The 12,465-nt window shown below is 33.1% G+C and overlaps 1 protein-coding gene and 1 long non-coding RNA gene across 2 annotated transcripts; both read right to left on the reverse strand.

Annotated features, from left to right (window-relative positions):
* Positions 1-1,283: 1,283 nt before the first annotated feature.
* On the reverse strand, positions 1,284-3,975 carry LOC103847677. The gene is made up of 4 exons (XR_001956836.2): positions 2,407-3,975; positions 1,952-2,035; positions 1,842-1,865; positions 1,284-1,724 (listed from the first exon to the last, which is right to left on the reverse strand). It is a non-coding gene; the product is annotated as an uncharacterized LOC103847677 (long non-coding RNA).
* Positions 3,976-6,637: 2,662 nt separating this feature from the next.
* LOC117133313 lies at positions 6,638-11,522 on the reverse strand. Its single transcript, XM_033289289.1, has 2 exons — positions 7,206-11,522; positions 6,638-7,087 (listed from the first exon to the last, which is right to left on the reverse strand). The coding sequence occupies exon 1, from the start codon at positions 11,477-11,479 to the stop codon at positions 9,800-9,802; it is 1,680 nt and encodes a 559-aa protein (XP_033145180.1). The 5' UTR covers positions 11,480-11,522; the 3' UTR covers positions 6,638-7,087; positions 7,206-9,799.
* Between the last annotated feature and the right edge of the window lie 943 nt (positions 11,523-12,465).

A 12,465-nucleotide genomic window follows, 5' to 3' on the forward strand; every position in this document is an offset into this window, starting at 1 on the left:
TAAAAAATCACATTAAATATATAATAAACACATTTATATTTTTTCTTATATGTTATATTTGAATTTTTCAAAACGTCTATATATTATTAGAAATTTGAATATTCCCACTCTAAAAATTTTGTGATCAATAGATTATTTTGTTGTTATAATAAGTTACAAATGATCATAAAATATAACGCATATGAATTTTTATTTAATAAATATTCAAACTAAATAATATATATATATATAAACACTAATGATTTAAAGCAACAAGATTGGCTGATCAATTTAGTCGTCCAGTTGAAATCTTTCAAAAGTATAGGAAAGACTAAAGTCAAAGTAAATATGGATTTAGAATAGTAGTTATATTTTACTAACCAAATACCGAAAAAAACCGAACCGAACCGAAACCAACCCGATATCCGGATTGAACACCCGTAATCCAAATGAAGCCAAACTATTGTTTCATTCTCCAAAATATAATAAAAATGATAACTTAATTCCGCGCAAGGCGCGGGTCTTATCCTAGTTACTAAGTATAATTAAAATATTAAATTTATGTCTATAACAACTACACGTTTTACATGAGTACTTTTTAAATTATTATTTTAATATGTATTATGCATACACTTTTTACATGAATATTTTTTAAATTATTATTTTAATATATGCTATGCATATACATTTTATATGAGTATTTTTTATGTTATTAATTTAACATGAGCAAAACAAAGCGAATTTTATGAAGAGAAAGTTTTTTGGATATCCTTTTTAGTTTATTTTCACAAAAATAGCTTCTCAAGGAGAAAAATGATCAAAATAGGTTTTATTAAATGGTAAAATATGCATTTATACCTCTTGAGTTAACTAATATTGACTTAGGGTTTAAAGTTAAGGGATGGGGTTTAGGGATGGGTTTCAAATTTCAAAAAATAAAAAATAAATATTAAAATTTTCAAAATAAAAAAATGTTATTTTTGTCATTTTATTTTTTGAAATCTATTTTTAAAAAAAAAGACTGTCTGAGAGAATTGTCATTTTATGAAACATAAAACATTAAAAAAAATCAAAAATAAGAAAATAAATGTTTTTAACACTTTTTAATTATTTATAAATGATGGAAGGTGTAATGTGATATATTTACTTAATATTTACTGACAAACAAAATGTGTTTGTAGAAAAAAAGACTTTTAAACTTCAATCCTACATTTTATAAAAACAAATTAATATGAGCATTTTTCATATGAAACATGCTCAAACAATGGGGAATAATCAAAGATAAAAGGAGAACGTGTCACATCTAAAGAAGATAATGAAAACTACACTAATCAAAATTGAGTGTATAATTAAATATAAACATTTATTTAAATAAAAAAACAAACAAAAATAAATAAAAGATGAATTTAAATCTTTTTCTATATTTAATCTGATGTGATTACAAAACTGTATGTGTTCATTTAGTAGTTATGGTTCGACAACTCGCCTCCCTGATATTACAGACAGAAGATCCAATACCAATACTCTCACAACGCTCAAAGAACTGCTTAGGACCTTCCGCTCTTCTCGAAGACTTTTTTGTTCTCTGGAAAATGGTGCAAGTTATCTTGATTGGCTTCTCTGTCGTCCAGAACACACGGCCTCTCCTTTCTCTGTTCTCCTTATCAGCACGCTTTCGCTGCTATCTTTGCATCTTGAGCATCGTTTTATCATCGCAAAGGTCATTATGATCAGTATTATAATCACTGCGTGAAGCAACATAATAATAAGTCAAGATTCTTCGTTCCTAAAGCCTAAAGGATATATAACTATTAGCAAAAAGCAACCACCATAATATCATAGAGAGAGACAGACATACAAACCTGCCCCATGTCACCAAGTAACGTCTGCAATGTTATTAAAAGTGGCTTAGAGATCTAAAAGAATGAAGGGCAGAAGAATCCTTCATAGAGAAACTAATAGTTTAACTTACTAAGCATAGAGGCTGAGATGTCGAGACCTATCCATTGGTGCTCATTCTCTGAGATTGTTTCCCCGCTCAGGCCAGATCCACAACCTGAACCACAATTATAGATTATTAGTCACTCTCTGCGTTTGCAACAAAGCCAAAGAGTTAAACAATTGATGATCGGTCTAAAAGAAAAAATCTTGGGATAGGGCTATATCCATTCAACATCTAGAAAACAGATAATCAAATAAAGATACAAACTTTCAACAAATACATGTGTATTCAACATTCATCATCATCAGTAGATTAAAAAGATAAACTTTACCAATGTCAAGTAGGAATCGGGTTGACATTGTTAGCGTTTAGGTTACTGATAATATTAGTAGTGATTATCAACAATCGGGTGTTTTAAAAAATTGATAATAACACATATGAACATAAGTGATTCAAGCTAGGAATCAAAGAAGGTCCTTCCTTACCTGGGCGACTGAGTTTCGAAGAGACAGGGAGATCATGGGAAGAAGAAGAAGAACGGTGAAGAATGTTTTTAGGGTTTAGTATAAGACGGGGAAAATTTTCCAACCTTGCAATTGATGATTGTGGCTCGTATCTCTGTCCCAATAGAAGAAAGTTGAGATGGTGAGATGGACCAAATGGGAGGATTTCGCGAGCAAGAGGAAACTAGGGTTAGGATCCGGGTTTTAACCCGTTTAGGTTTGGGTGGACCGGATAGATTAGGTTGGATCTAATAATAAACTCATTTCATTAAGGATCTTTTCGACTTTACACGCTTTATGCATTTAAATTTGGGAAATTAGGGGCCATGTACATAGCAGAAAAAATATTGAGTCTATACCCATAACAATTTGATGGCTATAGTATTCTCTATATATTATGTATTAATGATAAAACTATCCTGCGCGTGTGTTTTATTAGATAAATGATTTTTTTTAATATTATGTTTGTTTTTCTAAGAATTACAAATGAAACTGAACCGTATGCACATCATATATACTCATCTTAAGAATTAAATAATGAGGAAACATCGCTAAGAAGAAGTAGAAACGACGACGGCTCCAAGAATGGTGGTAAACGGAGCTTGAGCTCGGCGGTGGTTTTGTTCGTATAACTCGAATGCAACAATGATCGATATAGAAGGTTGATTATCAAACTGTTCGTCTACTTTAATTGCCAGAGAAATGAAAATTGTTGAAGAAGATAAACAGTTACCATTACAATATACTATTCTATTTTAGTAGGAATCATAGAATACAACATAATTTTTTTTTTCAAAGTGTTTTTGTTAGGTTTTTTATATTAGAGAAACATTCAAGTGATTAATGATCTGGTGATTCAATTCATATGTATTCTTACATCCATCAGATTTGAAAAATTATCAGTTCAAATTAGAATGCAATATTTTGTTATGTTCTATTCTATATAATAAATATAGAATATAAAGGTAGTTTTACAACTACTTTCCCAGTTCCTCCCTCCCTCCCTCCTTCTCTCTCCCTCCATTCCTCCCTCTCCCTCCCTCCCTCCTTTTTACACGCTACTTGATTATACTATTATACTATGTCGTAATTATGTATAGTATTGTCACATACTATATGAAACTATCATGTGCGTGTGTTGGCCTTATTGTGTTCCATAGATTGCGTGTTTTTGTTTTGCTTGACTTGACTAGTGCAGCAGATGATAGGAAATTACACTATTGTTTAGTATAGGTTGTTTATTTATCTCGCATGTCCACCATTTTTGTTTTTTTCTATACATTACTTTGCTTATAGTACTATACTATTTCATAATCATGTATAGTACAACTACGAAATGGATCAAACTCAACCTCGCAACTATTTAACTTTTCTGTATGACGATACTATATTGTATGTAGTATAGTATGACAAATTTGGTTTTGGAGTATCAACATCACGCGCACGCGCTTAAAAGGAGATTTTAGTCATATTTGTGTGCAAATTATCTCATCTCCCGAGAAAAACTATAGCATGGCTATCCTACTATATAAAAGGGACTAAATTCAAGGCTTTTGAGACTATCCACCTCAGCCAAAATATTCTCATCAAAAAAAAATTAAAAATAAATGTCATTTAGAAAATAATTAACTAACATACGACTTTTGATATTTCTAGAAATTTCAAATTTGTAACTGCTAATTTATTAATAGAATCATATATTTATATTGAATTATGTTATATTTTTAATTGTTAGACTACAAGGATAAATAAATTATTAATTTATAATATATATAGTTTATAACTTTATATTGTAGTTATAAATAAAGAGAAAATAACCGGGGAGGGTGAAGAAGCTCATGTAAAATTATGTAATTAAAATGGTAAAATGGTGAGTATGATGAGGTGAATCTAAGAAAATTTGTTGTACAAATTATGGTGTTTTCTTCGTCAACTATAATGATTTAAAATAAAATATATATTCACATAAATAAGTCAATATTTGTTGTTTTTTTTTGTAAGATGTTAAGATTATCATTTTCTGAAAAGTTACACTGTTGTTTTTAAACAACTTAATACAACAAGGAAACAAAAACAACCAACAACTCAAGATAAAAAAAAGCCTTAAGAAAGTCTTATACAATAAAAATAAAAAGAAGTAGAGAAGAGGAGAAAGAAGAACTTACCGGGTAAGAGAGGAGACGGTCACGCATCATACGGTCGAAAAAGACAAGGATGACTGATGAAGGTGAGGAGACAGCTGTGAACACACGAGCATTACGCTCTTTCCACAGCAGGTAGATGGATGACTGAAAGTAGAGCTTGATGACTGGAGTAGCATGTGCATCTGCGTTGACGCGAGGTTGATTGATCCAGGCTGCAACAGAGTGTAGATCAGCCGGAGGAGAAATCTAAACTTCAGCAGCAAAAGGCTCCCATATCAAGCGAGAGAAAGAGTACTCAAAGAAGAGATGATGGTGAGTCTCTATTTTTAGATTACAAAGGACGCACGTTCCTGAGACATTTAACCCCCAACGCCTCAAGCGATCCTTGGTTGGCAGTCTTCTCCGCAAAGCCAGCCATGATATAAACGCATTACGTGGAATATGTTCATTGAACCAAATAGTCTTGTGCCAATATTTGTTGTTGATAGTGTTTATATTCTTTTCTGACATTAGTATCTATATTTTTTAGTAAACTGATCCAAAGAGATTAGTTTGTGGAGCTAATCAAACGAGGATTATAGTGTTTACTTTGGAAAAAATAATAGGTTGAATGATAGATGGCGTGCATGCATTTTCACATGGAAATCTGCACATATATTAAAATTGTAAGATTTGAATCATAGAGAAAATATAGTGTATATGACTGAAGTTGGACCATTCCGAAACTAAAGATGGCTAAAATTCTTCTTTGTCAAAATGCATAGATGTGAATCTTATATGAATAGAGTTCTCCATTGTTTATAACAGTGTAATAAACTTCGTGTGTAAAGGAGAAAAAATGTTATATAAGTGAAAACAAAAATTATGATTTTTTTTCTTGTGCCTATAGGCTCTTCGCAATTTGAAGAAAAAAAAACATATTGTGTGAAAATCTTTGGCTCGGTCAAATTTTATCCAGTTGTTTATAAAACTGTTGTTATCTGATTCATATAATTTTTCAGTGTTGATTTTAAAGCCAAAAAAACCCATATATACTGACTTTTTGATATTTTTTCTGTGATTTGAATTTAAAAAAAGATAAAACTTTCGATAAGTTATGTAAACTCAGAACAAGTATTTAGCTTTAGAAAGCATTTACATGTTTCAAACTTATAATATGTACGTATATAATGTTTAAAATTATGCATACAAAACCTGTGTAAAATGTGCCTCAATATGTTTTTCTTCTTTAATGGGTTAATCGTACTATATATAACATTATTTTAAAATTTCAAAAAGTTTATGTCACATACAAAAAACTATCAATAAAAAATATAATTCTCTATTTACAACAAGAAAAATGAAAAATTATAAACATATAAATTTAAATTAAGAAAAACTAACATTGGAAAAACAAGAAGTTAATGTAAAAGAAAAAAACCGATAAATAATATTATAAATAAAATAAATTTATAAGATATAATCCGCGCGAAGCGCGGAAAAAATCTCTAGTATTCTTAATTTCCACTCTGTTATGAATATAGAGCAAATTGTCCCTTTAAATTTAATTGAAAATAAAATTATTATATATCTAATCTATTAATTTAGGGATTGGTTTTTATCTACTATTTGAAGTTGTCATTTAAGTTTTGGTATCTTTCATAAATGTTACTAGAATATATCACACTACTTTATAAATTGAACATACCTACTTAAACTTAACCAATATACATACAACCGGATTACTTAATCTAAACCAATATCTAATATATTAAAACCATCCAAAATTAAACAAAAACCACGACAGGTTATTGCTCTTAATAAAGCAATCCAATAAAACTAAACCAACAGGTTATCATGTTTTGTATAGATGTTCGTCTTTCCTTCTTTTCAGATCACTACCTGACACATAAAAAAACTCAAATTATTTTCTATTTTGTCCATCTTTCATCATACTAACCATTCTAACAAATAAAAAATCTGATTATGAACATAAAATTATCTGCATATAAGCTTCAATCATATATAGATTAGATCATGACTTTTGTTTACGTTACATATGTTTTGTTTATTTGTTTATTTTTTTATTATAGCCGAAGATACAATTCATACCCGTATAAAATATATGTTCCTTTATATAAAAGTATATAGATTAGATATTTTGTAATTTCAATTCGTTTAATATCTAATGATTATCTACATACAATCGATATCCAGAATATTCTATCCACATTAAGATTTGCCAATAGAGTCTAGAACAAAGCCTTCAGATACGTGCAGTGTGTGTGTTATCTCAAAGCAGCTGAGCTTAGCTTTTTGTATCCAATATATTTCAACCTGCCAATGTTTGTAACAAGCTCGATTAGAATAGATATTATGAATAAACAAACACTCAAAGAAAATTATGAAACTTATCTTTTCTGTTTCTCGATTGACTTGACGAACCACGTATTTCGTTTCAAATTGGCCACTGATTTTGCGTCCGCTACTTTCAACCTGGATAGTATCTGTTTCCTTGATCTCTCAAATTACTGTCTGATCTACAAGGTTTGCATATCTAGATCAACAAACATATTAACCAAACCAATTCTTTACACGATTTATAAACTATAAGAGATCAGATTAGCTATAAGAGTTAGGTTAAAAATTATAACTTACTTTTCCTCCGATCAAATAGCAAAGATCATGCATGTCTTGAGAAACAAAATCTTTGTAGAAGATCAATCAATTTTTTTTTATTGTTTCGGTAAACTGGTCGTTTCGGTTCCAACAAAGAAGAGAGAGAGAAACGATGAACTTGAATGGTGCATCTATTATTCACACCGACAGAAACAAAATATTAATTGATCATCAAAAGTTGTTGACTTTACAGATTATTATTATTTTATTTTTTTTGGACAAAAGTTTGTTACTCATTTGGGTTTAGATAATATCCTTTGTTAAATTAAATTTGTCACAAGGCCTGATCCATAAACTATTAAATAGCCCAAACTTTTGATCTTAAAAACATCCATTAAAATTTTATGGGCCAAATGTGTTTAATATTTTTAACAAACTAATTATGATTAGTTATAAGCATAACTAATAAAGTTGTTAAAATTATATAATGTTTTTAAAAAAAAAAATCGAATATTTTAAATTTAACGAATGTAAGTTTAAAGTGATCCAAATCAAACTAATATACTGAAAATGAAACAAGATTCAATACAAACTAACAACATGTACAACACAACTTATAACACCACTAAAAATTAGATATAGATGTCAAATATATATATATATATATATATATATATATATATATATAAATATTACACAAGAAAATTTATAAAAATTATATACACATATTATATATAAAAAATTAAAATTAGATGAATCAATTTCCGCGCTTCAGTGCGGGTTAGAATCTAGTTATTTTTAATAACATGGATATATGGGAAATTTATAAGAACCCTTGGGGCATATTGAGTTAAAGTCCCCTATGGCACGTGCCACATACTCATTTTATAATTTTCTTTATTATCTAAATAAAAATTTGTTTTTCTTTAGTTTAAACCTGTGAAAAAAAAGATGTGTCCCACCCTAGTTACAATCAAATATAAATGTATTACAGTCCAATTAAAAATAAAAGCGGTGTGTCACGGCCCAACAAAAATGAAAACCACTTTTTGATAAAAAATTTAATTATACAGATCAAATAATTATGTCTAATATTTAGAAAATCTAATCTTCCTCAATGAATTATAGGTGACACTTTTCTTAAAAAAATTCTGTAAAAAAGATTTATTTATTTTACTTTTTTCACGATAATCAAAACAAAAGAATCTTTTTAAAAATTATTTCTTCATCATAAGTAAGTTCACACTGTCTTTAATATATTTTTTCATTGTTTATGGCTTACAAATATAATCTTTTTAAAGTAACAATGGAAATATAACGTATCAGCATCAAAAAACTAATTTAGAGAATTTACTTAAAGTTGTTCGGATCAAAATCAACTTAGAAATTTTTAAATTTTTATAGAGTTTTATTGTTTTAATGTCATAAAGTATTTCAGTTTATTATTATTTTAATATTATATTTCATATACAATAAATATATTATAATAATTATTTTATCAATTATAATTAAATATTTATGTGCCACAGTCTAACTAAATTTCTTGATCCGCCCATGTATCCATATCTTTCTTTGTATTTCTGCAAGAGCAAAAATGTCATTTGGATTTTCATCTTTGTTTTTGAAATTTTTATCATTCCAATATTTTACAAATATATCACATGATCCATGAAAAATAATTAAAATCATGATGATATTTATAAAGAACTGTATATTAGTCTTGTAATGAAACTCCCCTCACATGCACGATAACGTGCAATCAGAAAAGATAAGGGTTTCGACCGGCGGAGCTACCACTCACACCGTCGCTTTTAAACTCTAGGAGCTACCACTACAACGAGAACTTGGAAGCAAGATGTAAGCCTTTTTTGGTCCCGCTCCCCTCCGCTCCCTTCGGCCCCGGAGCTCTGCTCTCTCAAATCTCTTAAAAACACAAGGAGTTATAAAAACAACTTTTCTTATTAGCTTTAGAAACTACTCAAAACTAAAGCTCTCAATATGTTTCACTTAGATCATATGGAACACCTCTCCATTAGACTTATATTTATATGAAAGACAATTCCCTTTAACATGTGGGATATGGAAAACACAAACCTAACCTAAATAGAAACTTCATTTTCCTATTTCTAAGTTTCCTTATTGTGTTTATCTTAACATATTAAACATCTAATAATATGTTAAGTTTCCACAAGTTTGAAATTATCCAACATTCACCCCCTTAATTCCAACTTGAATTAGGGAGATCAATTTCTTGAACTCCGATTAAGCTCCTCATTTGCTTGAACATAATCCTTGCTAATGGCTTGGTAAGGATGTCAGCCTTCTGCTCAACACCCGGCACATGCTCCACTTCGATATGCCCGTTCTCCACACACTCACGAATGAAGGGATACTTCTTGAGTACATGCTTACTCCTTCCATGGAAAACTGGATTCTTGGTTAAAGCAATGGCTGATTTGTTGTCGATCCTAAGCTTGACTCTCTCGCCTTCTTTGCTTAGTATCTCACTCAACAATTCCTTGATCCATATAGCTTGCTTTGCTGCTTCTGTTGCTGCCATGTATTCTGCTTCGCATGATGACAATGCAACCGTCTGCTGCTTCTGCGACGTCCAAGTAATCAGTGATGAACCGTTAGAATGCATGTCCTGACGTGCTCCTCCCGTCATCGAGATCAATGTTGTGACTGCTGTCACTAAAACCAACGACACTCCTTGACCCATCTCTCTTGAAGAACAGACTGTAGTTTGTTGTTCCTTTCACATATCGCAATATGTGTTTGATGGCTTGTCCGTGAGAGTCTCTCGGATTGTGCATGTATCTGCTAAGAACACCTACTGCGTAACACAGGTCGGGTCTTGTGTGAAGCAGATACCTTAAACATCCTATGATTCTTCTGAACTCGGTAGCAGCTATCTCTTGCTCATCTTCAGCTTTTGAGATCTTCAAATTCGCCTCCATTGGAATTTGAGTTGCGTTACACGCTTCCATCTTTGTGTCACGTAGGATTCCTTGAGCATACCTCTCTTGTTTTATTCTGATTCCGTCTGCTCCTTGAATCACCTCTATGCCAAGGTAGTACGTTAGCTTACCTAGATCTGACATCTCGAACTTCTTAGACATCTCCTCCTTGAATTGCCTAATCACCTTAAGTGAAGTTCCTGTCACAAATAGATCATCAACGTAGATGGCAATGATCAAGACGTCTCCTCCTTCAGTCTTGCAGTACACTGATGGTTCCTTCGTGCACTTCTCAAATCTCATCTCCTTGAGAACCTGATCAAGTTTCACACTCCATGCTCTGGGTGCTTGGCGTAACACATGCAACGTCTTGTGTAACACACAAACTCGATCCTCTTCTCCTTTCTTCTCAGAACCAGTTGGTCTATCTACAAGCTCCCATATCTTGTTTCTTGTGATAGACTCCAACTCGTCTTCCATAGCTTCAACCCAATCTTCTTCACAAGATAGGTTGAACTCATCTGAGGCAATCTCTCCTCCTCTATCGGTGCATCCTAGATTGAACACATCTGAGGCAACCTCTCCTCCTTTATCGGTGCAACCTAGATTGAACTTAGCTGAGGCAAATTCTCCTCCTCTATCGGTGTGAGATCTTTTGAACCGATAGAATGCTTCACGATTATCCGCTGGCGTTGGTGGTGCGATACGTCCACACAAATCTCCAAGCAATAATCTCACTGGCTTTGATGTACAAACCATGGCCTTAGTAAGGAATGTGTCTCTGGATTGCTTCCCTGCGAGACATGTGTCACACACGCTTTCTTCGTGTGTTACACTCGGGAATGAGTGTCTTGTTTGCTTCTCTGCGGGACATGCGTCACACACGCCTTCTTCATGTGTTACACATGGCATTCCTACGACTATCTCCTTCCTTACCATGTTGTTCATCACTCCATAGCTTATATGTCCTAGTCGAGCATGCCACCTCCATGTAGCATCTACGCCCCTGACATGTAAACACTCCGGGTAGCTTATCTTCATAGGGGTCTTGTAGAGATGGTTTGGAGATCTCGTCACACGAACTAGCAACCTTCCATGCGAATCTGTGAGCGTTAAGTAGACATCTTTCATGTTAACCTCACATCCGTTCTCTGTTGCTTGCCCAAGACTCAATATATTGTGCTTCAGATCGGGTATGTAGTATATGTCCTTGAGTGCCTTCTTCTCTCCAGTCTTGCACACAAAGGTAACCACACCCTTTCCTACAATGTCAACACACGATCCATCACCAAACTTGACCTTCCCTTTGGTGTTGAGATTCAAACTCGAAAAGAACTCCTTGTTCCCTGTCATGTGATTGCTCGCTCCATTATCCAAATACCAGACACTTGACCGCCTTTGTCGATATCAAGATTCTTCGGAATCACCTTATCTTCGTTCAAAAACACCACCTCGTGTACATAGAGTGCATCAGCCTCTTCTGTCTCGTTTAGGTTGGTTTCTTGATTCTTCTCTGTCTTTTCGGGACAGACAGTTGCGTAGTGACCAGGCTTGTCACATCTCCAACATATCATCTTTAACGATTCTTCTTCGAGTTGTTATCTTCGGTGTGTGACGCACGGTTTTGGTTGTGTGACCTACCTCGACCTCTGCCTCTACCACGGGAATTGTCATAGCCCCTCTGACTATGCTCTTCATTGTTCGAAAACATCAGCTTCCCTTGGTCTTCTTTCTGAGTTTCTTCTCCTACACGCTCCTCGTACGCTTTAAGCCTTCCAACTATGTCTTCAAACCCCGTCGAGTTGAGATCTAGGACTTGCTCAAGTGATGCTACGATCTGGATATACTTGTGTCTTGGAAGACCCTTCAAGAACTTCTTGACCATGTTGGATTCTTCTATGTTTTCTCCCAACGAGGTTGCTTTGGATGATAGGCCCGATATCTTCCCCGCGAAGTCATCGACCGTATCTGAATCATCCATCTTCAACCTATCAAACTCTGTCATCAATGTCTGAAGTCTCGCCTCCCTTACACGATCAACTCCTAGGTGTCGCGACTTGATGGCATTCCAGATCTCTTTTGATGCGGTTTGTTCTCCCACCTGGAGAATCAAAGTCTCTGGAACAGGTTGAAACAAAAGAGCTATCGCAACATCGTTCTTCTTTTGATCATCTGAACCGGGTTCGATTGTGTCCCATACTTCATGAACACGTAGTAGAACCTTCATCCTCATCGACCAAACTGTGTAGTTTGTCGGTGACAACATCAGACATTGGATGGATGTAGATCCAAAGTCCTTCGTGCGTGGAGCCCTAGTCACGTCAGCCATCTTGCCGTTG

Source organism: Brassica rapa, chromosome A01 (assembly GCF_000309985.2).
Source record: "Brassica rapa cultivar Chiifu-401-42 chromosome A01, CAAS_Brap_v3.01, whole genome shotgun sequence".
In the NCBI taxonomy this organism is placed as follows: Eukaryota; Viridiplantae; Streptophyta; class Magnoliopsida; order Brassicales; family Brassicaceae; genus Brassica; species Brassica rapa.

Excerpts from the sequence above, each read along its gene's own strand:
- LOC117133313 (XM_033289289.1), bottom strand. The coding sequence starts at position 11,479 with ATGACAGGGAACAAGGAGTTCTTTTCGAGTTTGAATCTCAACACCAAA.